The sequence below is a fragment of the Cynocephalus volans genome, chromosome 2 (assembly GCF_027409185.1).
Source record: "Cynocephalus volans isolate mCynVol1 chromosome 2, mCynVol1.pri, whole genome shotgun sequence".
NCBI classification, from domain to species: domain Eukaryota; kingdom Metazoa; phylum Chordata; class Mammalia; order Dermoptera; family Cynocephalidae; genus Cynocephalus; species Cynocephalus volans.
In genome coordinates this window covers 221105663-221118590 of record NC_084461.1, presented here as the reverse complement: position 1 = coordinate 221118590, position 12928 = coordinate 221105663, and the positions used below count along the sequence as shown (strand labels likewise).

The following is a 12928-nucleotide window of genomic DNA, read 5'->3' as shown; positions in this document are numbered from 1 at the left end:
TGTCACAGTGTCACAGTGCTTGTGTTCAAGTCACCCTTACTTTACTTCATAATGGCCCCAAAGTGCAGGAGTAGTGATGCTGGCAATTTGTTATAATTGTTCTATTTTATTATTAGTTGTTGTCGTTATCTCTTACCGTGCCTCATTTATAAATTAAACTTCATCACAGGTGTGCATGTATAGGAAAAACATAGTATACATAGGGCTTGGTACTATCTGTGGTTTCAGGCATCCATGTGGGGTCTTGGAACATACCCCTGCAGGTAAAGGGGCTTCTATAGTAGATTTTCAGATAATAGATGCAGTGCTGGGAAGGAAATGGGTGGGATGCATTGATGTTCGTCAATAGAAGAGTGCTTGAGAGAGTGAGAGGAAAATCACGATGGTCACAGATGACCTCGTTAGGAGGGAAGAGGCAGGGATCCTGGGATGCCAGTGTGCTCAGGAGGCAAGTGGCCACCAAGCTGGGGTTTTAGAAGGACGTGTGCAGAAGATGGAAGGTGGGCTCACCATCCAGGGCAGTGGCCAGAGTTGGGGGCTCTGCAAAGGTTTCAGGAGATGATTAAAGGGATGTTTTATGAAGCTAATTTGCTTTTGCCCCTCTAGCATCCTGTCAGATTGGTCTTGTTTTCTTCAGTGGGACCTTGAGACTGGGACATCCTTGACTTGACTGTGTACCTGGGTTCCATGGAGATATTTGATAGTGACTAATTCAGTATCTCAGCTGAAAAGATAGAGAATTCTGGTCTAAATAAATAGGACAGTTAGTGTGCAAATAGGTGCTGCAAATAGGTGCACATATAAGATTGATTAGTGACATCTCAGCGTGGGTGAAGGTCTCTAGTGGATTCGCCATTGGCTCCATCGTCATCATTTTGTCATGGATTAGAATGAAAATATGGAAGGTGTGCTGTGGTAATCACATTTACAAGCTGTAGGGAGATAAGGTCTTGATCCATCTCTTCCTTCCTTCCTTTTTTTTTCTTTTTAAATTGAGATATGAATCACATGACATAAAATGCCCTCCGCAGTTTTTTATCCCTGCAGTGAAATGATTCTTCGGTTAGAGGTCGGCTTGCTGTGGTTTGGCGCGTGGGCCTAGTGCTCACCTTCCTACCCCTTGCTCCATCCTCCTGTTCAGGCTACACTCCTGGTGTCCTCTCTCTGAACTCTGTGTGGCTAATCTGGGACTCACGGTGTTGTGTGGCCTTCTCTCTTTCTCTTCCTTTGATTTTCTTGCTCCAGGCAGCCTGCTGGGCTTAGATTCTAGCTGTAAGGCATGGAAAGATTCCATTTAATTTTCAGGACTGAGTCACATCTCCACCTGGCCTGACTATAGAGTTATTGGACATTGGTGTGCTAAGTCATCTGTCGTGGGATCACTGAAGAGAGGAAAAGCTGGACAGGCTGGTGTATTAGTCCATCTCTGTTGCTTATAACAAAATACCTGAAACTGGGTAATTTGTAAAGAAACATTTTTTATTGCTTATAGTTTTAGAGGCTGGGAAGTCCAAGGTCCAGGGAACACATCTGGTGAGGGCCTTGTTCTTGGTGGTGGCTCTGCAGAGACGCAGGGTCTCACATGGTGCCTGGCAGAGCTAGAGAGAGAGAGAGCTACTAACTCTGAGCCATGCGCATGACCACCATTAAACCATGAATGGATTAATCCATTCACTAGGGCACGGTCCTCACGATCTAATCGCCTCTTCAAGGGCCCAACTTTTAATTACCATAGTAGGATTTCCCACGCTCTTAACACTGTCACAGTGGGGGTTAAGTCTCAATGAGTTTTGGGGGGCATTCAATCCACAGCAGCTGGGTAGCATGTGGCATTCCTGGGTCTCAACAAAACTTGACTCTAATTTTTCACTTAAACGACAGAAAACTAGAAGGAACAGTGAATGCCTTGAGTGACAAGAATGTGGATGCAAAACCTCTTGACAGACAAATTATGGGCCAGATTTCCATAAGTTCATGTTTTTTTTATGGACAAGTATAAGATCCTATATTTAGGTCCCCAAACCCTGCTGTACCAGTACAGGCTGGGAAGGCAGAACTTAATGAGAAAAGCTGGGGAGTTTTAGCTGATGGAAAGTTTGTTATGATTTAGCTGTTATGGTTGCTAAAGGGCTGATGTCATCTGAGATTGCAGTAAGTGTGGAAATGAGAGTGAACTGGGATTCTTCCTGGTGATGGGAAACCAAGACTGTACCCAAACTGGGCATCATTTCCTGGAGAAGAAAAGGCTCAGAAAACATGAGGGTCCCTTTAGACACTGAAAAACTGGCTTTGCGAGTCGGGAATCAGATGGCGGGGGGTGGGGGTGGCCAGACTTGGATTCTGCACAGGAAGAATGCCCCTTGTCACAGAAGGTGGTGCCTTGGGGTTCTGCAGCAGGGGGCAGCCCCTGTGTGGGGAGGTTGAAAGGCAAGCCAGCCACTGCGTGTGGTCGGGGTGGACTCCTTGGTGCAAATAAGGCACAGATCTCTTAAAAGGAGATGTGCCAAGGGCATTGGGTCTGCTGAGGATCAAGCCCTCCTGCTCTGTCCCCTGGAGTTTCACTTTCCCTTTGGAGTTTTCCACTGAATCCTCGTAGGTCTCTGTGTTTAATTTTTCCAGAGAGGCTAGTTTCTCACGGGTAATTCTTTGAAGGCCTCTGATACGCCTGAATGTACTTCCTGACTCAAACTCAGGAAGCCGTCTTCCAGCATCTGCCACAGGCCAGCTCCATGGGAAAGTGTAGATAAGAAGTGTAGTGTAAAAAGCAGGTCCAGATATCAAGATAAGTTTAGTGTAATTGAGGAGACCAGATCAATGTCAAACTAAGACACTTGGGATTGAACAGGGAAGGAAAGTTGTACCAGCAGAGAACAGTCTGCTGAGACTTCCCTTGTGTGGGGCGGGGGCAGACTGGACTATCAAATGAAATAGAGTTGGCAGGAATTCATTTAAAACTCAGAAGTTTTCCTTTCTTAGCCACACCCTGTTACTTATTTAGCACCGAAAATTTTACAGCCCCCACGAACTGTCTCTAAACCTGCACCTTAAATAATTTACTCATATGTCAGTTGTTCCACCAGAAGCAGAGGTGATTTTCTACAAATTGGTTTAAACATAACTAATTACCACTTAACTGTCTTAGTCCAGTCTGCTATAACAATAATACCGGAGACTGGGCTGCTTAAACAGTGGGCGTGTATTTCTCACACTTCTGGAGGCTTGAAGTCCAAGATCAAGGTGCCAGCAGATGCAGCGTGTGGCAGGGCCTCTTGCTCGTTTGCAGAGGGCTGTCTTCTCCTGTGTCCTTGCATGATGGAGTGAGAGAGAGGAGCTGGCTCCCTCAGGCCTCTGCTGATGAAGGCACTAATCCCACTCTTGAGGCTCCACCCTCAAGAGCCAGTTATCTACCAAAGGCCCCACAATCTAACACCATCCCATTGGGGATTAGCATTGCAGCATATGAATTTGGAGAGCGACACACACGTTCAGTTTGTAGCAACACCACATGAAAAAGTTTACGTATCAACATTTTGCTACTTTTTTTTAAATAGAAAGACTTTGTGCCTTATTAACACTGATCATTCTCTGACCTAATGTATTATCCTTTTCTACTCTTGAGATTTATGTGATGCAAAGGCTAGGAATAAATGTGTCCCGTGGCCAGACCCTCTTCCCTCCTGGGCAGGACTAAGTATGACACGTGCTTACTTCTAAGGCTCTAAAAACTCCCAAGGGGCCGTCCTATTGTGCTCTCACTTAACCGCTGCTATCCCACATCTCTGACTTGTGGTCCATATACTTCCAGACATACGCTTCCTTTTACATTGTCCATCCTAACGACTGCATCACCTGTCATCTACTGGGGTAGGGGGTAGATGCCCAGATTTCATCTCTGTGATATACTTAGTTACAAATGAACACCCGCTCAGAGCGTGCGATCGCGTTCTCTGACCTTATCAGAAATCTGCATTTAGATCCCGGGATGCAGTGAGGAATGCTTGGCTGACAAGAAGCAGTTCCAGGGCCCATTTCTGCTGCTGTGCATGCTCTTTTCACTCTTGTGAAGGATCTCATGTATTTCAGCGTTGCAGGCCACAACTGGATGTGCTCAAGAGTAGATTTAATGAAAAGTGATGTTTGTTCCTTTCTCCTGCAAGCCTGAGAATTTATACATCTGGCACACAGAGTAGAACACGGAGGAAAATCCCATTCTGTTGTCTCCATCCTGGTCTGTTCTGCATCCAGCTTAGTCTTGCAGATGTCCTTTGGAACACCAGGCTTAGGGCACTAGGAGCATTAGACCCAATTTTGGATGACGGGCTTATTTAGTGTGCTAGACTGACTGGTAGTGTTTACTACTGTTAATTAAGCTCAGTGCTACAGTTAACATTCTTTTTATAATTGCAGCTATTTGAAATGTCAGCAGGTATGTGCTTAGGGACCATATTTACCAGCAGCTTCACTGGAAGAAAGCAGCAGAGAGAAGAGGGGTGACAGTGTCCCCCCTGGGTAATTGTGTGCTCCCCGAGTGCTGGTGCTTCCGGCATCTACACTGGGAGCCGGGACAGGACTGCAGAGGAACCGCAGGATGCTTAGAGCACATGGTCTTCAGCTGAAGAAGCAAGCATAAAGGAAGGATGCTCTGTGTTTTGAGGGAAGAAAGCAGATATCAGTTGATAATGTTATTTGCTGCTGGTGTTCTGAATTTGGATCCTGAAAAGTGAGATAGATAGAGCACTTAGATGTTGAATCATGCCAACAGAGAGGAATTTGAATTAGGAACTCGTAATCCATTATATTCCAGGATAGATAAGTTGTCAGGCTGAGTGTGTGCGTGCACGGGTGTGTGTGTGTAGAATCTCCCAGGATTCTAGGCAAGGGGCTCTAAATATATCTGAAAGCTGGTAGATTCTTGTCTGCTTCCTCTAACGTGGAGAACAGGATGCTGCAGGGCTTAGGTTTCAAAGCAGCAAAGGCTTCGTTGTAAGTGTAACTCTGAAAGGGAGTCATTTTAACAAATGCAGCTCTTTAAAGAAGATCCAGTCTCTAAATTAATTACCATTAATTACCTTATACCTGCTTTCTTCCTTTATACCAAGTTCATGATCACCAGCATCAAATGAACACAAAGTGCCCGTTCAGCCTTGGCTGTGTCCAGAGCCGAGGCCGCTCTTGACAGAGTCCAGGGTAAAACCGAGAAAGACACACACAGGGATCGTGATGGTGGCAAGGGTGGAAGAGCAATGGGAGAATAATGGCACCGGGTTGGGAAGACCACAGCCTGGTTCCTGCGGCCACAGGCATCTGTCATCTCTGTTCCGCATCCTCCTCAGCCACCTCACCCTCTGTCAGCATCCATAGCAGAGGCTGTTTATAGAGGCTGGTGAGCAGGGGGTGTTCCCACTTGAGAGGGTCTTTGCGAGAGCTGTGCCTTTTAGAGTTTGACATTGTAGGGCATTATATAGTAGAATGAGAAGCAAAAATGGCAAAAACCATCGAACCAAACACAGTGTCACCCAGGCAGAAGGTGTGGACCAGAAAGAGACCTTAGACAGCACTGTTGACTGTAAGAAGGGACCTTATAGCCAAGGGCCTTGGGCCTGAGGCCAGCAGGAGCCCATCTGGACACAGCAGACACTTGAGCCTATATCCACATTTGACAGGGGCTTCCACAACAGTAGCTTTGAAGAAATATGCTTTATGTCACAGCCTAGTACACACTTACCTTTGTGTGTGTATGACCAAAACACAAGTTTCACAAAACAATTCTTTTTTTTTTTTTGGCAACTGGCCAGTGTAGGGATCTGAACCCTTGACCTTGGTGTTATAGCACTGCCTCTAACCAGCTGAGCTAACTGGCCGGCCCACAAAACAGTTCTTATACATGATGCCTCTGATTTTTTTTTACATCAATTTTCACTTGTGTAAAATGCAACCAAATGATTTGATTTCACAGTTTGCCAGTGAGGTCACAACAGCTGAAAAACACTGGGGTATAATGTTGCAGGTGCACTGGTAGTTCACCCCAAATCAACACCATACTTTTACTAATGTCAGATCTTATTGCATTATTTTTGTCTTCTTGTGATTAAGCTATCTGCTAACTGTGGAGAACTATTGACGTGGAATGATGCAGGCTTTTCTGGGAATGTGTCTGGTCAGGATGGAGTTCCGGGTTAAACTAAGAAGCACTGCAGGGTGGCAGCTGAGCCCGTCTGTGGGTGTCGTTTCAGAAACTCCTGCCATTTCCCCGAGGGTTCCTAGGCTTGCTTCTGTCCCTGTCACCATGGTGGGTGGAATTTCCACAGCAGCTGATAAAAGGCCAAGGAAGAAAAGGAAAATCAAGTGGGGATAGAGAAGGTAGCCCTTTGGCAACGAAAGTCTTGGTATCGCCAGAGAGGCGGTGTCTGTGCAGAGCGCTCTGCTGAGATGCTGGCCAGTTCCATTCCCAGCTTCAGCAGGCAGTGAGCTGGGCTGAGGGGAGGTACAGTGTCCCCACTCTCTTGTTTTCTAAGCTGATCTCAGACATGGTGCCAACAATTAGTACCTCATCTGTGGATGCTTTGAATACTAACCAGACTTTCATGAAGCACTTAACCTGGTGACTATAATGTAAGAAGTGCCTAACAAAGAAGTGCTTTGTTCTTATGTGTTCTGTTGCTGTGTAATAAATGACTACAAACTTAGCAGATTGAAACAACACACATCTGTTATCCCACCGTTTCTGTAGATCACATGTCTGGGTACAGCACAGGTGGGTTCTCTGCTCAGGTCTCACAAGACCGACATCAAGGGGGTGGCCAGGTGTGTTGTTATCTGGTGGTTGTGGTCCTCCTCCAACTTCTTTCAGATTGTTTGCAGAATTCAGTTCCTTGTGGCTGTAGGACTGAAGTCCAGCTGGGATTGCTCTTAGCTTTTTGAGACCACACTCAGTTCTAGCCACCCACTTGAGCCACTTCTTCAAAGTCAGCAGGAGAGTCTCTGGTCTGCTGCAGCAGAGTCTTAACATCACATACCACCTTATTTAATGTTCCATAATGATGGGAGGGACCATCCCGTCATATTCACAGGACCCTCCACAGTGAAGGGAAGGGGACCATGCAGGGCACGTACACTAAGGGGTAAGAATCTTGGGGACATCTTTGAATTCTGCCTACCACACTGTCACACTTATGCATCTAACATAATTGCTGAGGCCTCTTGTCTTTGCAAATCCATGACAGGAAACAGTCCCATCTCTGTCAGCTTACAGGTGAAAGCTCCACCCGCCCTAAAAGCAAGAAGTCCTTTGTCTTGCGTGACTGCTTCCCCGCATGTGTTAAGTACACACACACGCAGGTTGTCCAAGACCTGTGAGGCCCTTGGGGAGGAGGAGGGAGGAATTGCAGACAGTGCTTGTGCCAGACCCTTGCTGGCCTAGCCCTGGCCTAGATTCACGGCCCCCACGCTGGGCGTGTCATTCTCCCTCAGTCCCTGTGCTTAAGCATTCTTCTCTAGCATGCAGCCACGGATCCTTGGAGTTCAGACTGCAGGGACCAGTACTTCCTTCCCCCTCACTCTTGAGGTCCTTGTGCTGGCTCAGGTCACTGCCAGACTGGACTTCTGCATGGGCTCTGCTCAGATGTCACCTTCTCTGTGAGAAGGTTGGTTAAAGCAAGTGAAGACTAGCTTAGTCACTAGCTATGGGAGCCTCTCATTGAAATCACAACAGTTTAGGTGCTAGGTGCAAGTCCATGTTCACAGGCCATGAGAAGACTGGATGTGAGAACACGCACATTACCTGTGGAATGGCGTGTGTGTGTGTGTGTGTGTGTGTGTGTGTGTGTGTGGAGGTGTTGCTGGAGGTTGTGGGGGGTGCTTCTCACCTCAGTTTGTCTGTGAAATGGTGGAGGATTTAGCTGCAGTTGGGTGCTGGGTCTTTACAGAGAGGCAGAACCACGCCTAGGAGCCTCAGTGACCTGCCACTGTCACTGAGAAGTGGGACCAGGGAGAAGCAGCTTTGGAGTTCACATCTGCTGAGTTCCAGGCCACTGTTCTGGCTGCTCAGTATTTCAGCTAGTACTTTCTAGGGAGCTGTTTTCTACACATTTATTTTCTACACATTTCTACATAAAACAAGCCTATTTGTATGACAGTAATCTGCAAATTCAGTGCTTAAGATCTTGGATTATATCGTGTATTTCTCCCAGCTACGTTTTTTTTAGAGAATAAAAAATTGGCAGGAACCTAGATCAAAATTACGTGATCGTTTAGTATCATTGAGGGCAGTGCACCACCCCATCCACTGCCATGCAGACCAGTGTTGCTCTAGTGAAAGCGTATCTGTAGACACCAAAGCGCAGAACAAAAGGAGTTGATCTTTCATAGCATTTTCACTTTTCAAAAAACATATGGGGTTGGGGAAGAGTAGTGTGTTGGTCCATTTCTGTTGTTTGTAACAAAATGCATGGAACTTGATTTATAAGAAAACAAAATTTATTGCTTACAGTTTCTGAGGCTGGGAAGTCCAAAGTCCAGGGAACGCATCTGGTGAGAGTCTTGGTGGTGGTGACAGGGGCAGCATGGTATCACACTGCAAAATGGTGGAGTGGAGAGAGACTCTTCCTGTGGTCTCCTCCTTAAAGCCCTCAGAACCACTCCCCCAACTACCATTTTTAGTCCAGTCACTACTGTGTGGTTCTCACAGTCTGGTCACCTCTTCAAGGCTACACCTTTCAATTACCATAATAGGATTTCCCATCCTCTTAACAGTCAGAGTCAGAGTCAAGTTTCTAATACATAAAACTTGGGGGACACAATTCAAGCTTCAGTGAGTTCGGGGGGACATTCAGTCTACTACAGGCAGAAATGCTGAAGGAGCCCGTGCTCGGTCCGTCCTCGCAAGGGCCTTTCCCAGGCTGCTCTTCTGGGTGAGGAGCAGCTGCTCAGCACATCCCCATGAGCCTGCAGCCTGCCAGGGACCCTGAGCCTCAGGCACGTGGGGACATGGCGGAGGGAGGAGAGTGAGCAGTGATCACACTTTGTGTGAGGATGATGTCCTCAAAACTTAGATCAGCACTGTGAAGGGGTCCTTCCACTCCACCCATTTTGCAAACTGAGGTTCGCAGAGGTTGACTAACTTGCCAGAAGTCCCACAGGTAGTAAGTGGCAAGACCAGGACTAAACCTCCTAATTTGTTTGATTCCATAACCTCTGTTTAACCTCAGTGGGCTCAGTGGGGTATCCATCCTTTCACCGTCATCGGGGACTAAAGACTGAGCAGAGCTTCCTTGTGGTGGCAGAGCTGTCAGGTTTAATGCCTGTCTTTGGTCATGACACCCACCCAGAAGGAATCCTTGTGCTTTGGCACGCAGGATATGCAATAACTGCACAGCTTTGGGTTATGCTGACCACGTCATCTCGACACCTTCTGTGTGGGCCAGCAGACTGATGACAGGCAGCTGTGCTAGATTTGTGAAATGCTGTGGTGGCAGTTCTGTCCTAAGGATGATTGCGTTGAACCCTGCCTAGACACCTGCCTGGAGCAGCTGTCCCTCCTGACTCTGACCAGCCTGTGCCCCTCTCTCCCTGCAGATGCCGCTCCTATGAAGACTGCTGTGGCTCCAGGTGCTGTGTGCGGGCCCTCTCCATACAGAGGCTCTGGTACTTTTGGTAGGTGGCAACCTTCTTCTTCTGGAGGCCCTTCTCCACCGTCCCCAGCCCCCAAGAGCCCTGTCTGCTCTGTTACACCTCAGTTACATCCCCTTCACCTTGGATCATGGCCTTGTGACAGCCTGGGTCAAGGAGACAGGTACATGGGGGTGGGCTTCATGCCCGGCAGCTGTGCGCACAGCATTTGCACATTTGCGGAAAGCTCGCTCCCACCTCCACAGGCTTTTGGGAAGGTGGCCGGATGCCAGCCTCATCCTTCAGTAGCTCCTTAGCTGGCTTCTGTAATGGAGCCGATGCTGGTTATCTCAAAGAATCAGAGAATCAGTAAATCAAGAACCGTGGTGAAGTCTCTGCTGTCTGGAAATCACCCCTGTCACGTGTGTCGGCTTCATCTGGGCTTTCAAGGTGGGCAGTCTGTGCCCTTGTCTGTCTGCCAGCTCTTCCAGGGAAGTTCGAATTGCTGTCTGGAGTCTGTCAGTTGTCCCTGGAGAGGGGGTGAGGGAGTGATGTCAGCAGCCCCTGGAGGAGGGAGCAGAGTGGCCGTCACAGAGTGAAGGCTCCTGGCCCTCAGAGGATGCCTATTTGGGGTATCCCTGAGACGCCCCCTGACTCTGTTGATAGCGGGGATCGCTTCAGACATCAGGGATGGCAGAGCAAGTGTGGGAAGGGATTTCTTTGAAACGGAGCACTTCTCACACCCCCTCTGTTCCCATGCAGGGGTGATGTCATCAGGAAAACCCCACAGAGGGTTAAGACTTCCCTATCTTTGTGACTTCAGCTTCTTTATGACTTTAAGAGTCTGACTTTACTGACGTTCTAAGACCTTACTGAGCATGTTACAGCAGCCCCTTGGATTTTTTGGTGAGGTTTTGTCTTCCCCTCTTGACGGCTATTTTTGATTAGGGAAGCCAGGAGGGAGTTGTGACTCTGTGTGTCACGGGCCTCGGGAATTGAATAGCAAGGCCTCCTTCCGTCACCACCAGCACCACGGCCGCAGCTCGGGCTGTGCGGGCGCCCTGCCTGCCGGGATGGTGCTGCCTCTGGTGCATGCCCTGAGCACGGGCAGGCAGCGCCGGCTCCCCTGCCTAGAGTTGCTGGTGCCTAAAGCTCTAGGATAGAAAGTGAATGTTCTTGGCTTAAGATTTTCCAAATATGAATGCCTCTGTGTCCATCTCGAGGTGGAGGGGACTGGAACTGAAGCCGGGGAGAGGAGCGCGGGGCAGGGGCGGCATTTCAGAGCACTGCCTGGCTCTGGGCTGTGCCTTCTCCTGGGGTTCCCCTCCCTGGGACCTGTGGTGGAGGAGGCAGGACTGTTGGGGCATGAAGGAAGCCCTGACCCTGAAAGAGTTTGGAAGTGCACCAGACGAGTGATGATGAGGTTGTGGGAATGCTCCTAAAAAATGGAAAGACCTTGTCCAAGTTCCAGCATTAAGTGATTTAAAAAAGACTGAGAGAATCCAGAAGAACTGTTAGGGCCTGGCGGCTCCGTTGGCTTTCCCAGGAAGCTCTACCTCAACTGTGAGCTGTTGTCCTTGAGCTGCTGGCCAGGTCACCTGTCAGAGGCAGGGCACCCTGGTGAGACAGTTAGTGGGATTCCCTATAGAGAAGTTCTTATGAGTCCTACTGAATAAAGTCAGGCTCCTGAAGGTCAAATGCCAGATGCCAGAAGATTTGGTGGAGTTATTAGAGTTGAGATCCTGACACAGGTTCCAAGTTGGAAATACAGCCAGAGACTACCTCAGTGTTCTCTGAGGTGCCCCAGCTGAATTGGAAGGATGCTTGGATTCTGCTCCCTGCGTTCCTTCCCTCAGTAAACGCAGAGTGTCTAGTGTGCACTGGATATTCTGCTTGGGGTCCCACGGAGAGGCTCCTGAAAGAGTCAGATGTCTAAGCAGACACCTACATGTGGGTGGTTTTAAGCCGGTGCTCTGGAAGAAGTACAGAGCCTCTGATGCCAGAAAAGTTGGGAAAAGCTACAAAGCTTTTGACCATGTCTTCAGAGAGGGCTTCAGAGAGGGAGCAGACTGCAGGGAGCCTAAGAGAGTGCAAGTGCTAAGAGCACAACGGGAAACACGGAAACACAAGGGGGGTGGGGAGGGTAGGCCTTTGTGGAGAGGAGGATGGGCGGATGGGAGGGAGGGGCTTCTGCAGCTCGGACCCTTTACCTGGCTGTTGAGGTCTTCTGTCTCCTTACCATAAAACGAAGGTTTTGGAAGGGAATGCTTTCAGGGGTTTCTGCCAGCTCTGAGATCATGATTAACCTGTAACGAGGGAGGTCTGAGTGGAATCCTCAGGTTTAGAGAAGGAAGACTTGTGGAAAGCACACCGGGGCCAGATGAAGACTGGCGTGGGTAGCCCTGCGGGCGAGCCCACGCTGGAGGCTCCCATTCAGTGGTCTGCAGTGGAGTCTGGGCGTCAGGGTCTGCACTGTAGTTGCACCCATCACTGGGATATGCAGAGTCGAGAGCTGCTCTGCTGAGGGCTGGGTGAGAGTGAGGAGGAATTAAAACACAACTTGAATTAAAGAAACCAGATTGCTTCTGATGATAGAAAAGGCACAAACTTCCTCTCTTAATCCCTAGAAAGCTTCCAGAACTATTGACCAACAAAAGAGAATATCTAGTGAGCAGTCGACCTGTAGTGCACAGCACTCTGAGGACCCCTTTTATTAACCACCAGTCTTTCCCCAGCTGACATCCTGCTTCCTCTTCTTGTTCTTGTAAGCCATCCTCTTGCCCCATTGTCAGCTCCTCCCTTTTAAAATAAGTTCTTCTAGGAGTTTTACAGTTTCAGGTCTTTAATCCATTCTGGGTTGATTTTGGTATGTGGCAAGAGGTACAGGTCTAGTTTCATTTTTCTACACATGGACATCCAGTTTTCCCAGCACCATTTATTGAAGAGGTAGTCTTTTCCCCAATGTATGTCTTTTTTGTCAAAGATCAGCTGGCTGTAAGTATGTGGGTTGATTTCTGGGTTCTCTATTCTGTTCCATTGGTCCATATTCTGTTTTTATGCCAATACCATGCTGTTTTAGTTACTACAGCTTTGCAGTATATTTTAAAGTCAGGGTGTGTGGTGTCCCACACCTTGTTCTTTTTGCTCAGGATTGCTTTGGCTGTTTGGGGTCCCTCGTTGTTCCATATAGATTTTTGAATTGTTTTTCCTATCTCTGTGAAGAATGTCCTTGGTGTTTTGATAGGGATTGCATTGAATCTGTAGGTCACTTTGGTAGTATGGACATTTTGACAATATTGATTCTTCCAATCCATGAAGATGG

At 48.1% G+C, this 12928-nt stretch overlaps 1 protein-coding gene across 1 annotated transcript in view; it reads left to right on the top strand.

Moving 5' to 3' along the window:
• Window positions 1–12928, top strand: part of VOPP1 (VOPP1 WW domain binding protein) — a 92302-nt gene that overhangs the window by 62592 nt on the left and 16782 nt on the right. The window contains exon 3 of the mRNA XM_063086680.1: window positions 9574–9651. Coding sequence (XP_062942750.1) covers window positions 9574–9651 — 78 coding nt within the window. The remainder of the gene's footprint in view (window positions 1–9573; window positions 9652–12928) is intronic.